We start from the raw sequence: 13268 nt of genomic DNA, 5'->3' as shown, positions 1-13268 counted from the left end.
ATGGTACATGTTGAAGAGCGTTTTGAACTTCTTGCTCGCAGAATGCATGTTGACAAAAAAAGAGTGTATTTGGCTACAGATGACCCATCATTGTTGCAAGAGGCAAAATCCAAGTAAGATGAATTATGTTTATATTACAGTTTGTTCCTTCTGGTTAGCTTTACAATTTCTGACTATTGTGTGGCAAATCTTAGTATCCTTTTTTTTTTTTGTTATCATTTATACAGTTAAGATTGTATTTCAACTTCCAGTGATTTTGATTTTTCTCTGACATTCTCTTTTTTGGATGACTTTTTTCCAAGTATGATTTTCAAAGCTTAATGTTAAAAATCTAGAAGAGTTGAGCAAGATACCTGTGACTATTTAAAAACAAACCAATGCTGTAAAAGGGAAGTAAAAATATAAATAATAAATACACTAATCTTCCTATAGAACATACATATTAAGAAGAAACTAATCAGAAATATTGTAAAAACTAGTTAATGTATTAAGAAGTTTCACCTGTCCAAACAATACCTTTCTGTGAATAATTGCAGTAGGAATTTTTGTAAGTTAGTTGAAAAACTTCTGATGACTCTTTCAGAAAGATTTCTGTATTGACAACTTAGAAGACTTTCACCCTACACATTGAGTAATTTTAAAGTTTACCCTTACATATATTTGGGATTCTCGATCTGTAGCATTGCCTCTGTCCCTTTTTGTTCTTTGTCATCTTCTAGCTCTCCAGAACATGGGTGTAGCAACTTACCCAGCCTGTCATAGAAAGCAGAACTGTGTTCAAACCTGGAAATGCACAGTATGCATTCATTTACTCCTAACATGGCCTGTAGTTTCCTGTAAAAACTCATTGTTAAGTTGCATGTTTTGCAAGGCGTCACTGAGATGATAAAACCTTCTGTTCAGTAAAAGAAAGCAGATGCATACGGAGGAATAATGTTCCATATTTAACTCTATCTTTCTTGGGTTATGGTGTTTATGGTATATAAACAATTTCACAAATGCTTATTGCTACACCTATGGAAACTTGGATAAGTATTTCAGGTGCGTTGGATTGAAGCATATTCGTTACCGAATACAAGTTAGCATGTTTTTCTTGTGAGTACTATTTATTTGTCTGCTGAATAGCACCTGTTTCCATTTCCAAAGTTTTATCTCCCTTGAGCAGAAGAATATGTATTTTTTCATTTAAGCAAGGAAATCAATACTTTTTAAAACCAAGGTAACTCAAAAGTGGCAATTTTTTAAATGTTTTGTTCTTGGTAGACATGCTTGGAAAAGTACATAAGATAACATACTGGATTACAAATTTTCTTTGGCATATACAAGGTGAGCAGAAAATCTTATTTTGTAGTAGAGGAATTTTCTACAGCATTGCAAACCTGTGTATTTCAATTGTGCTATTTCTATTTTTCTTTCATATCTATAAAGGGCTGCTGTTTAAAATTATGGAGTTTTGAAAAAACTAAACGAGCATACACAATTCCAGATGATGGCAATCTAATCCTTCCTTTTTTTGTATATGTAGAGACAAGAACAGTAGCAGAAACAATTATGATAACATAACATTTAAAGTGCAAATCTGAACAATGAAAAGACAGGTAATACAAAATTGAGGTTATAATATTTAATTCATTACATTGTACTAAATAACTTTAATTACTATTTTTTAACATAACAGAATTCAATATTGCTGTAACAAGCCTAGTTATGCATTTTTTCTTTATTTGTGTTCAACTTTCAATCCTTAGCACTGTATGCTTTAGCCTTGTGAATACTAATGAGATGCACTGCCTGGGTAAACATATCATCCCAAGTTTTCAATAGCAACAAAAACTAATAGTAGAATTGTCACTTGCTCAGTAAAACAATATTGAATTTTATTAAACACTTCAGTTTTTGTGGCAATTCAATGTCCATTCCAAATCACACTTTTACTGAAATATGAGAAGTTTCAGCTCAATAGTACAGCATTTGTTTTGTAAGTTTTCTTAATAAAAGCCATAGAATCTGTAAGTAGTGAAGAATTTTTTTGATGTGTTGCTGCTGAGTTTTCAGGTCACAGTTTACACTGAAATGTAATTTCTTAAGTTGGTTACACCGTACTGTTGCTTGCAGTTGAGTAGCAGGCATTTGAAACTCTCTGTGATTTCATAGAAGGCAGGATGAAATTTGATGTTTCAGCATTTAAGGGCACCTGAAGGCAGGCTAAGTCAGCTTTTGGGTATAAAGAACCTTTTCTTCCTCTTCTTGTGAAGAAAACTACAAATTAGTTTATGCTTCCGAGAAAAAAGTTCTAGTCGCATTGAACTGCCAAGCTTTGATGGAAACAGCTGTCACATTGTACTGCAGTGGCTTATGTTGCATTCGTTACTGGGTGCAGTAATTTTAGTAAGTACTAGATACTGTATCTCTTTACATGAGAGTGGTTGGTTGTCAAACAGTGTTGGCATTTAAATAATGAAAATTTAGACAAAGTTCACATGAATAGGCATGTTGTTTCTATTCAGAGAAGTATTTCAAACTATTTGTAGTCATGAAAACAGAAATATTTTGACTTAAGTTTCAGAAACTTCCCTTGCAGTCAGATGTCTACCAACTGCAAGTACTGTAGTAAAGATAGTGGACTTAGTACTATCAGTTTGTAGAGTGCTTTTGTTTGTTTTGTTTTCCAAAAGAAAGAAAGAAGTGGTATATTTTCAGAATTAGGATGATACAGAACAACATGATTAGAGATGAGCATGGTTGAGAGTTCAACAGCTGCAATGATTATGGGATTAAAGCACTTGACAACAACCAGTAAGCAGGGGTCATAGTATTTGTCTTATCTAAGTGATGTTAGGGATGGTGTAAATTGCTTGTTATTTGGCTGATTTAATAGTTTTCAAATACAAATTTTTGGATTTCTAGTATATGTATTTCTAGTCTATAATATTATTTACAGCATCTTCTCTCTTTAAGATATTCAAAATAATGAGGCTGAACATGCACATAAATTCTTAAGAAACCATATTTAATACCTTTCTGGCTTATATATGAATCTATTTAGGTCTCTTTCTCATGTATATGGGCAATAAAATTCAACAAATTACATTCTGTCTTTCAGGATGTTTACCTGTAAAGTCATCTGTATTTTGCTTTTTAATTTTATTTTTTTTTTGCAGTAATTTGCCTCCCTCATGAGTTTTTTGGTTTTTTTGTTTGTTTGGTTGGTTTTGGTTTTTTTTTTTCAGCACTTATGAAAGCTTTTTTTCCCCCACTCTATTTCACTGTTTATTTACTTCCACAATAGCAAGTTAATGTCTTTTCTTCCCAGGTATTATGTGTAGTTTAGCTGTTGCAACTGTCCCCGGTCCTGAGTCATAGAATGCCTGACTCATAGAATTCAGTAGTGCTTCAAAGTTCTTGAGTCTGATGAACAGCTCATACATTTTCTAATTCTTTTTAGAGCAAGACCTGGACAAACATATTTCTTAGTCCATCTGTTTACACACATGCTCACACTCTTCTTTCAGAGGGAAGAAATCTTGCATTGCCTCTTCTGAACACTTCCCCAGTCCTAGTGAATTGAGAACAGGAGCCTGGGACTTGCCTTGGTTTGCACCTGCTGTAGAGTGTAGTGATAAGCTCTGGTTACACAGCTATTTGATCAGCTTCTGAAATCAATTGGAACTTGAAATAGTCTCATCACTGTGCTTGGTTTGTATCCTTGTCTGAGGCTGGTAGGTGCAGGAAGGAAAGAATTTAAACTACCTCTTCCCCATCTTCTTCTGATTTCTTCTTCTCCCCTTTCCCTAGGGGGACAGGGCGGGGGTGGGGGGAATCCTTCCTAGCTTGTGTATAGGTTTCAAGAATCTATTAGGTAGCTTTAGAAGAGCTAGATATTACTTTTAGATATGTGGAGGAGGCATACTACGTACGTGTCATCTGATACAAAGAAAACAGCATTATGCCAGTTTCCTTTTTTTTTTTTTTTTTTAATCTTCACAGTCTGGTCCTTTCCTGTTAGAGAGAAGAAAACATGTGGGTAATTTCTTTGGAAAGCTAGGAGGCATCCTACAAAATACTGTATTTAGGTGATTCTATCAGTAAGAATATGACATCTTACTATTTATTATTCGTTTACCATGCATTCAGGAATCCTAGTAATAGGATCGTGCCCAAATTCTGCTTAAAAAGAAAAAAAATTCCCCAAAAGCTTACAATATAAGTATTGCATTAATCATATACAGACAGAAAAGGGAATAGAAGGAAGCGAGAGCTAACTATAGAGCTTTCAAAGTTTCATTACCTTTATTCTTTGTAGCCTTTGTAGTAAGAATAGCTTTAAATAGAATCTAAAACACTACAGTGAGTGGGAAGGGGAATTAAACCTCACCTGATGCAGTAAGTCAGTGGACCACATTTACCTAGGCTTGAGAGGAGTATTGGCTTGGCCTTTTACTCCATTTTTCTTTATGCTCTGCTTTCAGCCTGTGTTGGAGATGGGATGGTGGAATAGAAGGTTCTTTGATCATACTCAGTATGGCTGCTATTATACTCACATGTTACGGTGTTTAACAGAAACCACTTTTCCCAATCATGAAAATTCTTTTCCCAAGCATTATTTGTGTGGGCAACATAAAAATGCTTGTTTGAAAACATAAACATGCGAGTAGATAAATGCTAAGCTTGGATCACTGGTTTGAAGAAATAGGTTCTGAAACTGTTGATTAGGTAAATTTGCATCAACTTTACAAAATTGAATTGAAGACCAGATTTAAAAGCATCTCAAAGTCTTGTTTCCGGAATAAAGGGAGGAAGGAGAAAATTTTAAATGTATGCATAAGAAGATGTGTAAATGATTCTGAGGGGGGGTGTGTGGTGTGTGTTTTTGTTTGAGGTTTTTTGGGTTTTTTTGATTGTTTTTAACCAGATGCAATATGACACTTTTTTTTTGGTGTGCTTCATTTTTTAAGTTATTAGATTGATCTTTTGCTGGTAAGAAATCAGATTCTTCCAGAAAGATTCTTTTATCTCTACTCAGCATGTGGATTCTGATTTTTGAAGTCTGAAGAAAGTGATTAATTTCAGCAGTATTCCTGATGCCAAGAACTTGCAAAGGGGTGTGCAAATATCTTTATTATGTTCACTATCCCTAGAATTGACAACATCTGTTAAACGTTCTTCATGTTGCTCCCCTCAGAGTTTTGTCACTGAAATAAGACTGATGCCCATCTCTGTTCCTCAGCTAGTTTTCACAATAGAGTATGACATATTTCCGTTTGGTTTGTAGTTTTTTTTCTTTTAAAAAAATGCTGATATGATTCACACCATGGAAACAGAAATAGAACGTATCACAAATATTGTGTTGTCATCTGTTGTATTTTGAGAACTGGTTAAGTATTGACAAAAATGTTAGACATGAGAAGATAAGAAAATGATCATTGTGATAGAGTTCATCTTGAAAAAGCTATTTCTTGATCCATATGCTTCTATAATTCCTCAGAAGAGGTCTTATTTATTCCCAATGACAAATATTTCTACCTTCTCTTCCTTTTTTTTTGTTTGTTTGCTTTGTTTTGTCTTGTTTTTGATGTAACATGAACTTCCCCTGACAGTAATGACTAAATTCACCCTTTAAAGTTGTCATGCTGTCTCTGGGAAATTTACCACACATATTATTTTTTGTCAGAGCAGATGTTTCTCTTGGGAACATAAAATTCTATTAAAATCACTATGAAGATATATTAAAATTCATTCTCAAGTGTGGAAGTTTTGCATATGACTTTTTTAATTCGCTCTTAAGATAAATTTCCTGATTTGGTAGTCACGGCTAGTGAATGTTAGATAGAAAAGCCTGCTATCTTTGCCCATTTCACTTTTGAAAAAATTTTCCCATAGTTTTAACATTAAAAAGGAATAAATTAGGTATATTCTCACAAGAGGTTGTCTTAATGATGTCTACTGTCTGTTCAGAGTGTACACACATGCTGCATTGTTGTAGACAAGTGCGTGCTAACTTCAGTAACATTCCAAGAACTCACGAGTATAAAAATTATTTTGTGCAATGTTCAGCACAGGACTGCCAGGCTTTGAAGCATCTACTTACAGGTCTAAGTTATTGTTGCTTCAGCATTACGGGCTGCTCTATATTCTGATTTTCTTTATTAAACTGTTCAAGAATGATTAATTCTTACAAATGTAATATTAACTGCCTTACTATCTTAGGTGACGTATTGCTTTGTAAGTGCTATGAAGTTGTAAATTTGAAAACTAGATTTTATTTAAATTGTTTTATAATTAAACCTGTAGTTGAAATTTTGTAGTTGGCAGGTTAGCCACATGAATTGTGCTTCGTGATTGAAATATAATTATTGTAACAGCAATGTAATTATCATCTTTGTTACATCTACCTGGAATTTTTCATATAAAATTTATTTTTGGTAGGAGACTGACTGAAAATTTAATTAATTTTTGCTACTTTTTGCAGTTTATTTCAGTTTTTGGTTCCCAGTAAAGAGGTTAGAAATGTTTTGAGAAAGACCTCTTTTTTTAAACATTTTTAAAAAGGATTTTTTTTTCTTTCAAAGTCATTGTTACATGTTGGAAACTTCTAATGTTATTTTTAAAATAATATAAACCAAGGTTTTATATTTCAAATAAAAATATTTTTACTTAAAGTATTACTATTTTGTCTGTGATATGTCAAGAAAGGTGTGTTGGCATGAAATTTTACATTTCTTTTATTTCCTTTTGACCAGTAAATTGCAAAATTTTTTCTCCATGAGGCCTTAATGACTGTGAAAGACATTTAGTTGTTTGGTCAGTTTGGATTCGTTTATTTAATATGTCCCTTTTACAGGTGACTGATGGATTTTCTGGCGGTGTCATAATTGATATCTAACAGAGAATATGGTAATAAACAAAGTATAGTCTAGTAAAGACACAATCCCATATTCTGTTTAGTAGTAGAGAAAGCGAAGTGATCTGAGTATATTTCATCTGAAATCAGTAGCATTAGCAGAATGTGGCGCAATGCTTCCTGATACTCTTCCACTTTTACAGTGTCAGATCTCAGGCAGACTTAGAGTGTCTTTTTATTTAAGTTTCTTTTTTTCTGGATAAAGAGAGGGCATGCTTGGAGGCAACATTCTAGAGTGTTCAGCAAAATTATGATTTATTCCCTGTAAAGCAGAGACTCACTTAAAACAAATTAACAACCTTATCTTGCAGCAAAGATGATGCTTCTTTTAAAAAAAAAAAAGTTAAAAAAATAGAATAAGACTTTACTGTTAACAGTGTATTGTATTTTCACAGGTATCCAAATTACGAATTTATCAGTGATAACTCCATATCCTGGTCCGCAGGACTTCATAACCGATACACTGAAAACTCCCTAAGAGGTGTTATTCTGGATATTCACTTTTTGTCTCAGGCAGACTTCCTGGTCTGTACATTTTCATCCCAGGTAAACTGCAATAGAAATACAATATAGAGTGTATGTACCAGTTTTCTTCATGCTCCTGTTCTCTTATTCTCAGTGTTCTCTCATGAAAATTTCAGGGAAGAATTAAAGGCTCGGTATGCTATGTGAACATTTAGAGGACTGTAAGCACTGGTTGATTACTTCTCCTCAGTTGAAGTTATTGGCTTAATTAAGACATTTGAAATAAGCAAGAAATAATATTAAACATGTTTAAGAGTTCCTTGTTTTGCATAAAGTTCTTATAACACTTCTTAATTTTGCATAAGGTTAATGTATCACTTGTGTCTATCCATTTCTACACATCATTGCACTCTACTACAGTTCAAACATGTTTGCTGTTGCCTTGCTTGATTGTGGGAATGGAAAATAATGAAGAAAGCAGACATTTAATTTCTCTTCAGTCTATTACATTTCTAGCAATCCAGCGGCAGCGCAATAAACGCGAAGTCTGACCACTGTAATCTGTAGAGGCTTCTTGCATATAATTATATGCTACAAGCTTCCTTTCTTGTGTGATCTGATGAAGCAAGTTGGAGTCCATTAGAAAACGAAATCATATAATTGTCATTGTTGGCGTTTTCTTCCTTATTATGTCATATTGTATATTAATTTCATATATAATGAAAACTGTTTTAAAAAACTGTTTTCAGGTTAAAAAAGACCAGAAAGCAGTATTTTGTGACTGATATGCTGACCCACCTAATTCAAGTATGGCAAAATACGATTGAAATCACAAGTGAATGTTTTTTACCTGCTGTTGTCATATGTGCTCTTGGGTGACACTCCTGGTTTGGGAAGCATTTAACTATAGATGGTCATAGATTATGATCACACATGATTATACTGATACATGGAAGAGGACCCAAAACTGAAAGTTAAAATTCACTTCAGAGAGAAGTGTTTTCCATAGCCTCAAATGTAAATTGTCTTCTGCACTGTAGTGGCAATTAGATGGGTAACAAGCATAATATTAATACTAGTATGTGATCAATACAGTGATACATTGACCTTGACAGCCAGAATTCTTGGTAACATTACCATGGGAAGAAGACAGCAGAACCATTAAAAAGTGTAGAAAAGCCTCTTATCCCTCAGTCATGCTGGTGGATACATTTTTTTCAGTGTTCACCAAACCCTGTGCAAAAAATTACATTTTATAGCATATTTAGAAGGTTATTAATATACTCTACTTCAGACCAAGACACAAATAAACTCCAAAGTAAAAATCCTCACTAAGAAAAGCTTTCAAGGAGCCATCCACTTTTATAGTAATGTTTGAAGTATGTCAGCTGAATGCATATCACAGTGAAAGAGGTGATCATCAGCTAAGACCTAGGGCTGTATATCTTAAATGCCACACATGCATTGGTGTAGAGACAGTTCATATTCTGAAGGAAGAATTACGTGATCTTGGTTTAAAAACTTTAAAAGAAATCTATAACATTTTCTGCTATGTTACATTCAGATAGCTATGTTAAAAGTGGTAAATGTTTGCTTTAAATAAAACACTGGGTATAAACATAGAAGAAACATATTTAAATGTAGGTACAAATGGCTTGGACAGAATATATTGTAATTGAATTGTAAGTGTTGGAGTCATTTCAGAAGAAGAATATATGTCAAAATGCATTGACGTAGTTTAGGTGATACAGATTGATGGGGAACTCTGGAGGTCATCTGGTACAACCCCCTTTGAAGGTGCCTTTGAGGTACTGAGGTACATGATATCTTTGAGGTCCAGTCTCATTCTGCATCTCCCTGCATTTGACAATAGACATGTTTGCTGGATGACATATTTGGTTTTCCACAGTTGCAGAAAACTCTACTAGGAAATCCTGTATTAGACTGTTATTCTCAAGAGCTGGGACTATGAATTTGGTCCAAGCATCTGCTTAATTTATTCTGAGTAATTTCTTGTGCTTTAATAATTCAAACTCCTCAAAAATCATTTAGCACCAGTTTTGCTGGTCATGAAACAATGTGGATCTCTACAGTATTTTCACATACTGGGCTTTTAAAGTCTGTTGCAAGTTTTCACACTGTTCAAAATCAAGATTTCTCTTTTATGGGTTAAAAGTTGAATCCTCTGATCTCTAACATTTGAACTACTGTCTCTGTCCTTTCATCAATGAAATAAACAGTTTAGTAGTTACTTTGGCACTGAAGGTAAGCAAAATCAGACTGTTAATGACCATCTTTTGTCCAATCTGTATGAAGAGAAAGGAAGGATAAGAATGTAGTCTCATTCATTTCCAATGTGATTTTGGTCTTTCACGTTAATCAATTGTATGCTGACTTTTTTCCATTTTCTTTTCCTTGCCAAAAAGAGTCAAAACTTCATTACAGAGATATTAAGAGAAAATTACAGTGTATGTGAGTACAACCAGGTGCTTTAGGAAGTCTCCTATATTCTTATTTATGCTACCAAAACTTAAATGAATACTGATAGAAGCTGAAGAATAGATATTTCATTAAAATACTGTTGTTAAAGAAATTAGGTCCGTCAAGTGAGGTGGAGTCAAGGGAAACAATCCACTTTGGCACTGTATTTCAGCAACGTCGCCTTAATTGAGCTATATAGAAAAGCCACATGGTAGTTACACAAATCATAACACAGTAGCAGAATTAAGATTGCACATTAAAACAAAGAGCTTTTTTCTCTGCAGTCTTCATTTAGATGAAATTGTAGCTCCCTCTGCCTGACATATTTTTCTTGATAATCTCATTTCCTTTCAGGATTTATTAACCTTTGTATTTTGCATTGTACATGTAAGTATACAGGCTGCAAAACAAGTGAATCTATGAATAAAAAATGGGAGGCTGGCTTTAACTATAATTCTACATGTGGATTCTTTGCCTACTGCCCTCAACAGCTTACAGTTTAGTTACCCAAGTTTGGTGCTGCAAAGGAAACAATTGCTGAGAGGAGATAATGTATGTTTTATGTCAGATATGCAGGACACTTACGCTCACTAGAAAGCATTTCTAATGAAAAGATTGAAAAGCTTTTACAGAGTGCGTGTGTATATCCTCCTGGGGTGCACACACATGCAGAGAACAAAACATCAAAAACAGTCAGAGAAGCTGTAAAATAAATAACCTCTTACCAATGTGTGGGTAATCAAATTTGTTTCTATATTGTGGGGTATAACAAGTATTTTGAAATAATTAACTTCAGCCTGATCTTCTGCAAACTACTTCTGAAAAGTTATTTCAAAGATCAGATGGAGAGGGATAAAAGGAAATCTCTTACATTTTTAAAGCAAATGCCTCTCTCAAAGAAGCTAGGAAAGTACAAATATGTCTAGTTTGACTGGCCAAAGTTCTATTCATCTTCTCTTCAGAGAGAGAAAAGAAAACTAAAATCAAGCTGTATTATATTTACGTAGACTGAAAATTATGAAAAAGCTCAAATGCTGCTACTTGTTGAAGGTCTACTGTATTGTTAGTTTATCAAACTTATGCAAAATCAGAGAAAGATGTAGATTAGAAGTTGAAGAGGTCACAGTGGCCATATTGGACACCTGACAGAGAAGAGCTGTCTAGCCAATTGTTGAAAAGAGCTTTGTTTAATGTAATGCCAACCTTTTGTGTTTCTGGCAACTCTGAGAGGTACAACATGATTCTGATGCGGGGACCTGTTTTCAGTCTGAAGATTCCCTTCATATACTGTGATACAATGACACTTCAAAATGCATCTTTTTCCTCACCAACATCATTATTGTCTTGCTGGAATTCAGTTTCATTTAGTTGTCTTCCAAGTTGCCAACAGTCATAATTCTATCACTGTTCTAATATTAACAGCATTTTAAAGCCTTGGACTTCTGGAACTGCTTGATTGTGAAAATTGGAGCTTCCTTAGAAAAGTAAATGTAAAGCCTCATTATTGCAGAATAAATTTTGAAAATGTAAGTTTTAAAGGTTCAAAGGGAAGTGAAATACAATTTTTATTAGTAGTAGAAAAGGAAAACGAAGTTGCTTTTACATTTGTTTGGCTACATATCATTCATTTTAAGCAGGATGGCTAGTCTTCACGTAGACATTTTCAATTTTTACCGAAAAGTAGACTGTTCTAATTATTTATCTATTTACTTACTTATTTAACAAATCTGATCACCAGAGTACTAATTAAAAAGCTGCAAAATTGTATGCTTCTTGTTAGTAAATATGCAGGTTGTTTGTTGTTGTTTTGTTTGGTTTTATTTGGGGTTTTGACCTGGACTTTCCAAAACTTGATCCTCTGGTGAAATTTTAATTGTTACACATTGGTTGCTGACTTCTGTGGCATATTGCAGGCACACACAATATTTATTACTTCTTTTCTGCTTTTATTTCCAAGGTTTGTCGAGTTGCCTATGAAATTATGCAGACATTGCATCCGGATGCTTCAGCGTATTTCCATTCTTTAGATGATATCTACTACTTTGGGGGACAGAATGCCCACAACCAGATTGCTATTTATGCTCATCATCCACGAACTGCTGATGAAATTCCTATGGAACCTGGAGATATCATTGGAGTAGCTGGAAACCACTGGGATGGTTATTCAAAAGGCATCAATAGGAAATTAGGAAGAACAGGCCTGTACCCGTCCTATAAAGTTAAGGAGAAAATTGAGACAGTCAAGTATCCTACATACCCAGAGGCTGACAAGTAGATTAAAATGAAGACATTCGGCGGTAATTCTCAATTTTGATTGGTTTGAACCAGTCAACACACTAACTAATGGTTTATATGGGATTTGAATTTGCATATTAACATGCATTTAAAATCAAAACCTTTAGCGATGAAACTGGATAAGAAGCTGAGAACAAATGGATGGGCTATTATCTGAACTTACTCTTAAACATTTTTTGTTATATACACTCTCACACATGCACACACAAGACCACATATAGCAGAAAAACTGTTGTTTTATACTTTTTGTCTCTTTTCAGGATTTGTCCCAGTCATTAGTCTTACGTGAGCTTTGGGCTCTTTTCTCTGCCATTAATTGACAATAATGTTCAGACTTATAACACTGCCACATTGTGTAATTTGAGTGACATGAACATATTTTGTATGTGCAAAACTTACAACATGGTGCCTATATTTGAAAAATTTGTGACCTTTTTAGAAGAGCCATGCCTATTTCACAATGGGCAAGAGTCAATCTTCAACTGGTGTTACCGAGACCACTGAACTTGCTTCAAACAACAGATTCAGATTTCAGACTAGATTTCTTTACAAGTTTATTTCTAGCATTCCATTGATTACTTCTCATCATTAATAAAATAAAGGATACATCCAACAATAAAGTAGTCACTGTCTGTTAGGAACTTTTGTAAAACAATGCCATGAACAGATTCTTTAGTACTGATAATGTTTCTGGACATTGCCTTTGATTAAAAAAAACCCCAACAAACCAAACCACAAAACCCATGAAGGAAAAAGTAGCTGGCCTTTCATTGAGTTTTTAAACACTCATTATGTAGTACAACAATTGCTTAGGGGCACAATGTTGCTCAGTTCTGTGGACAGTGGTTTTCAGCAGGATGACTTCAGTGGCTCAATTTCTTACATTTACTCTCTGTTCTTTTACCTTCTGTGTTCCTCTTCTGAAAATGTTTGGGTTTTTTTTTTTTTAGGGTATTGTAGATTGCCATTTATCATTTTGGCATTGAATATAGTTACTTTTAAGTAAAATACTTCAGATTATTCTATTTATAGAACCCATCAATCTAGAATACTCTAAAAAAAATCTAACAATTTGCCCCAAAAATACTAAGTTCCAAGAAAATATGAACAAGGATGAATTTTTATG

General features: G+C 34.0%; 1 protein-coding gene across 1 annotated transcript in view; it reads left to right on the top strand.

Moving 5' to 3' along the window:
• FUT8 (fucosyltransferase 8 (alpha (1,6) fucosyltransferase)) overlaps nt 1-12758 on the top strand; it is a 14862-nt gene extending 2104 nt beyond the window's left edge. The window contains exons 3-5 of the mRNA XM_009696247.1: nt 8-113; nt 7297-7447; nt 11805-12758. Of these exons, the coding sequence (XP_009694549.1) occupies nt 8-113; nt 7297-7447; nt 11805-12122 (575 nt within the window). The 3' untranslated portion in view covers nt 12123-12758. The remainder of the gene's footprint in view (nt 1-7; nt 114-7296; nt 7448-11804) is intronic.
• Nucleotides 12759-13268: the final 510 nt, after the last annotated feature.

Source organism: Cariama cristata, unplaced genomic scaffold, assembly GCF_000690535.1.
Source record: "Cariama cristata isolate BGI_N322 unplaced genomic scaffold, ASM69053v1 scaffold31982, whole genome shotgun sequence".
Taxonomy (NCBI): domain Eukaryota; kingdom Metazoa; phylum Chordata; class Aves; order Cariamiformes; family Cariamidae; genus Cariama; species Cariama cristata.
This window is presented reverse-complemented; position numbering and strand designations above follow the sequence as displayed.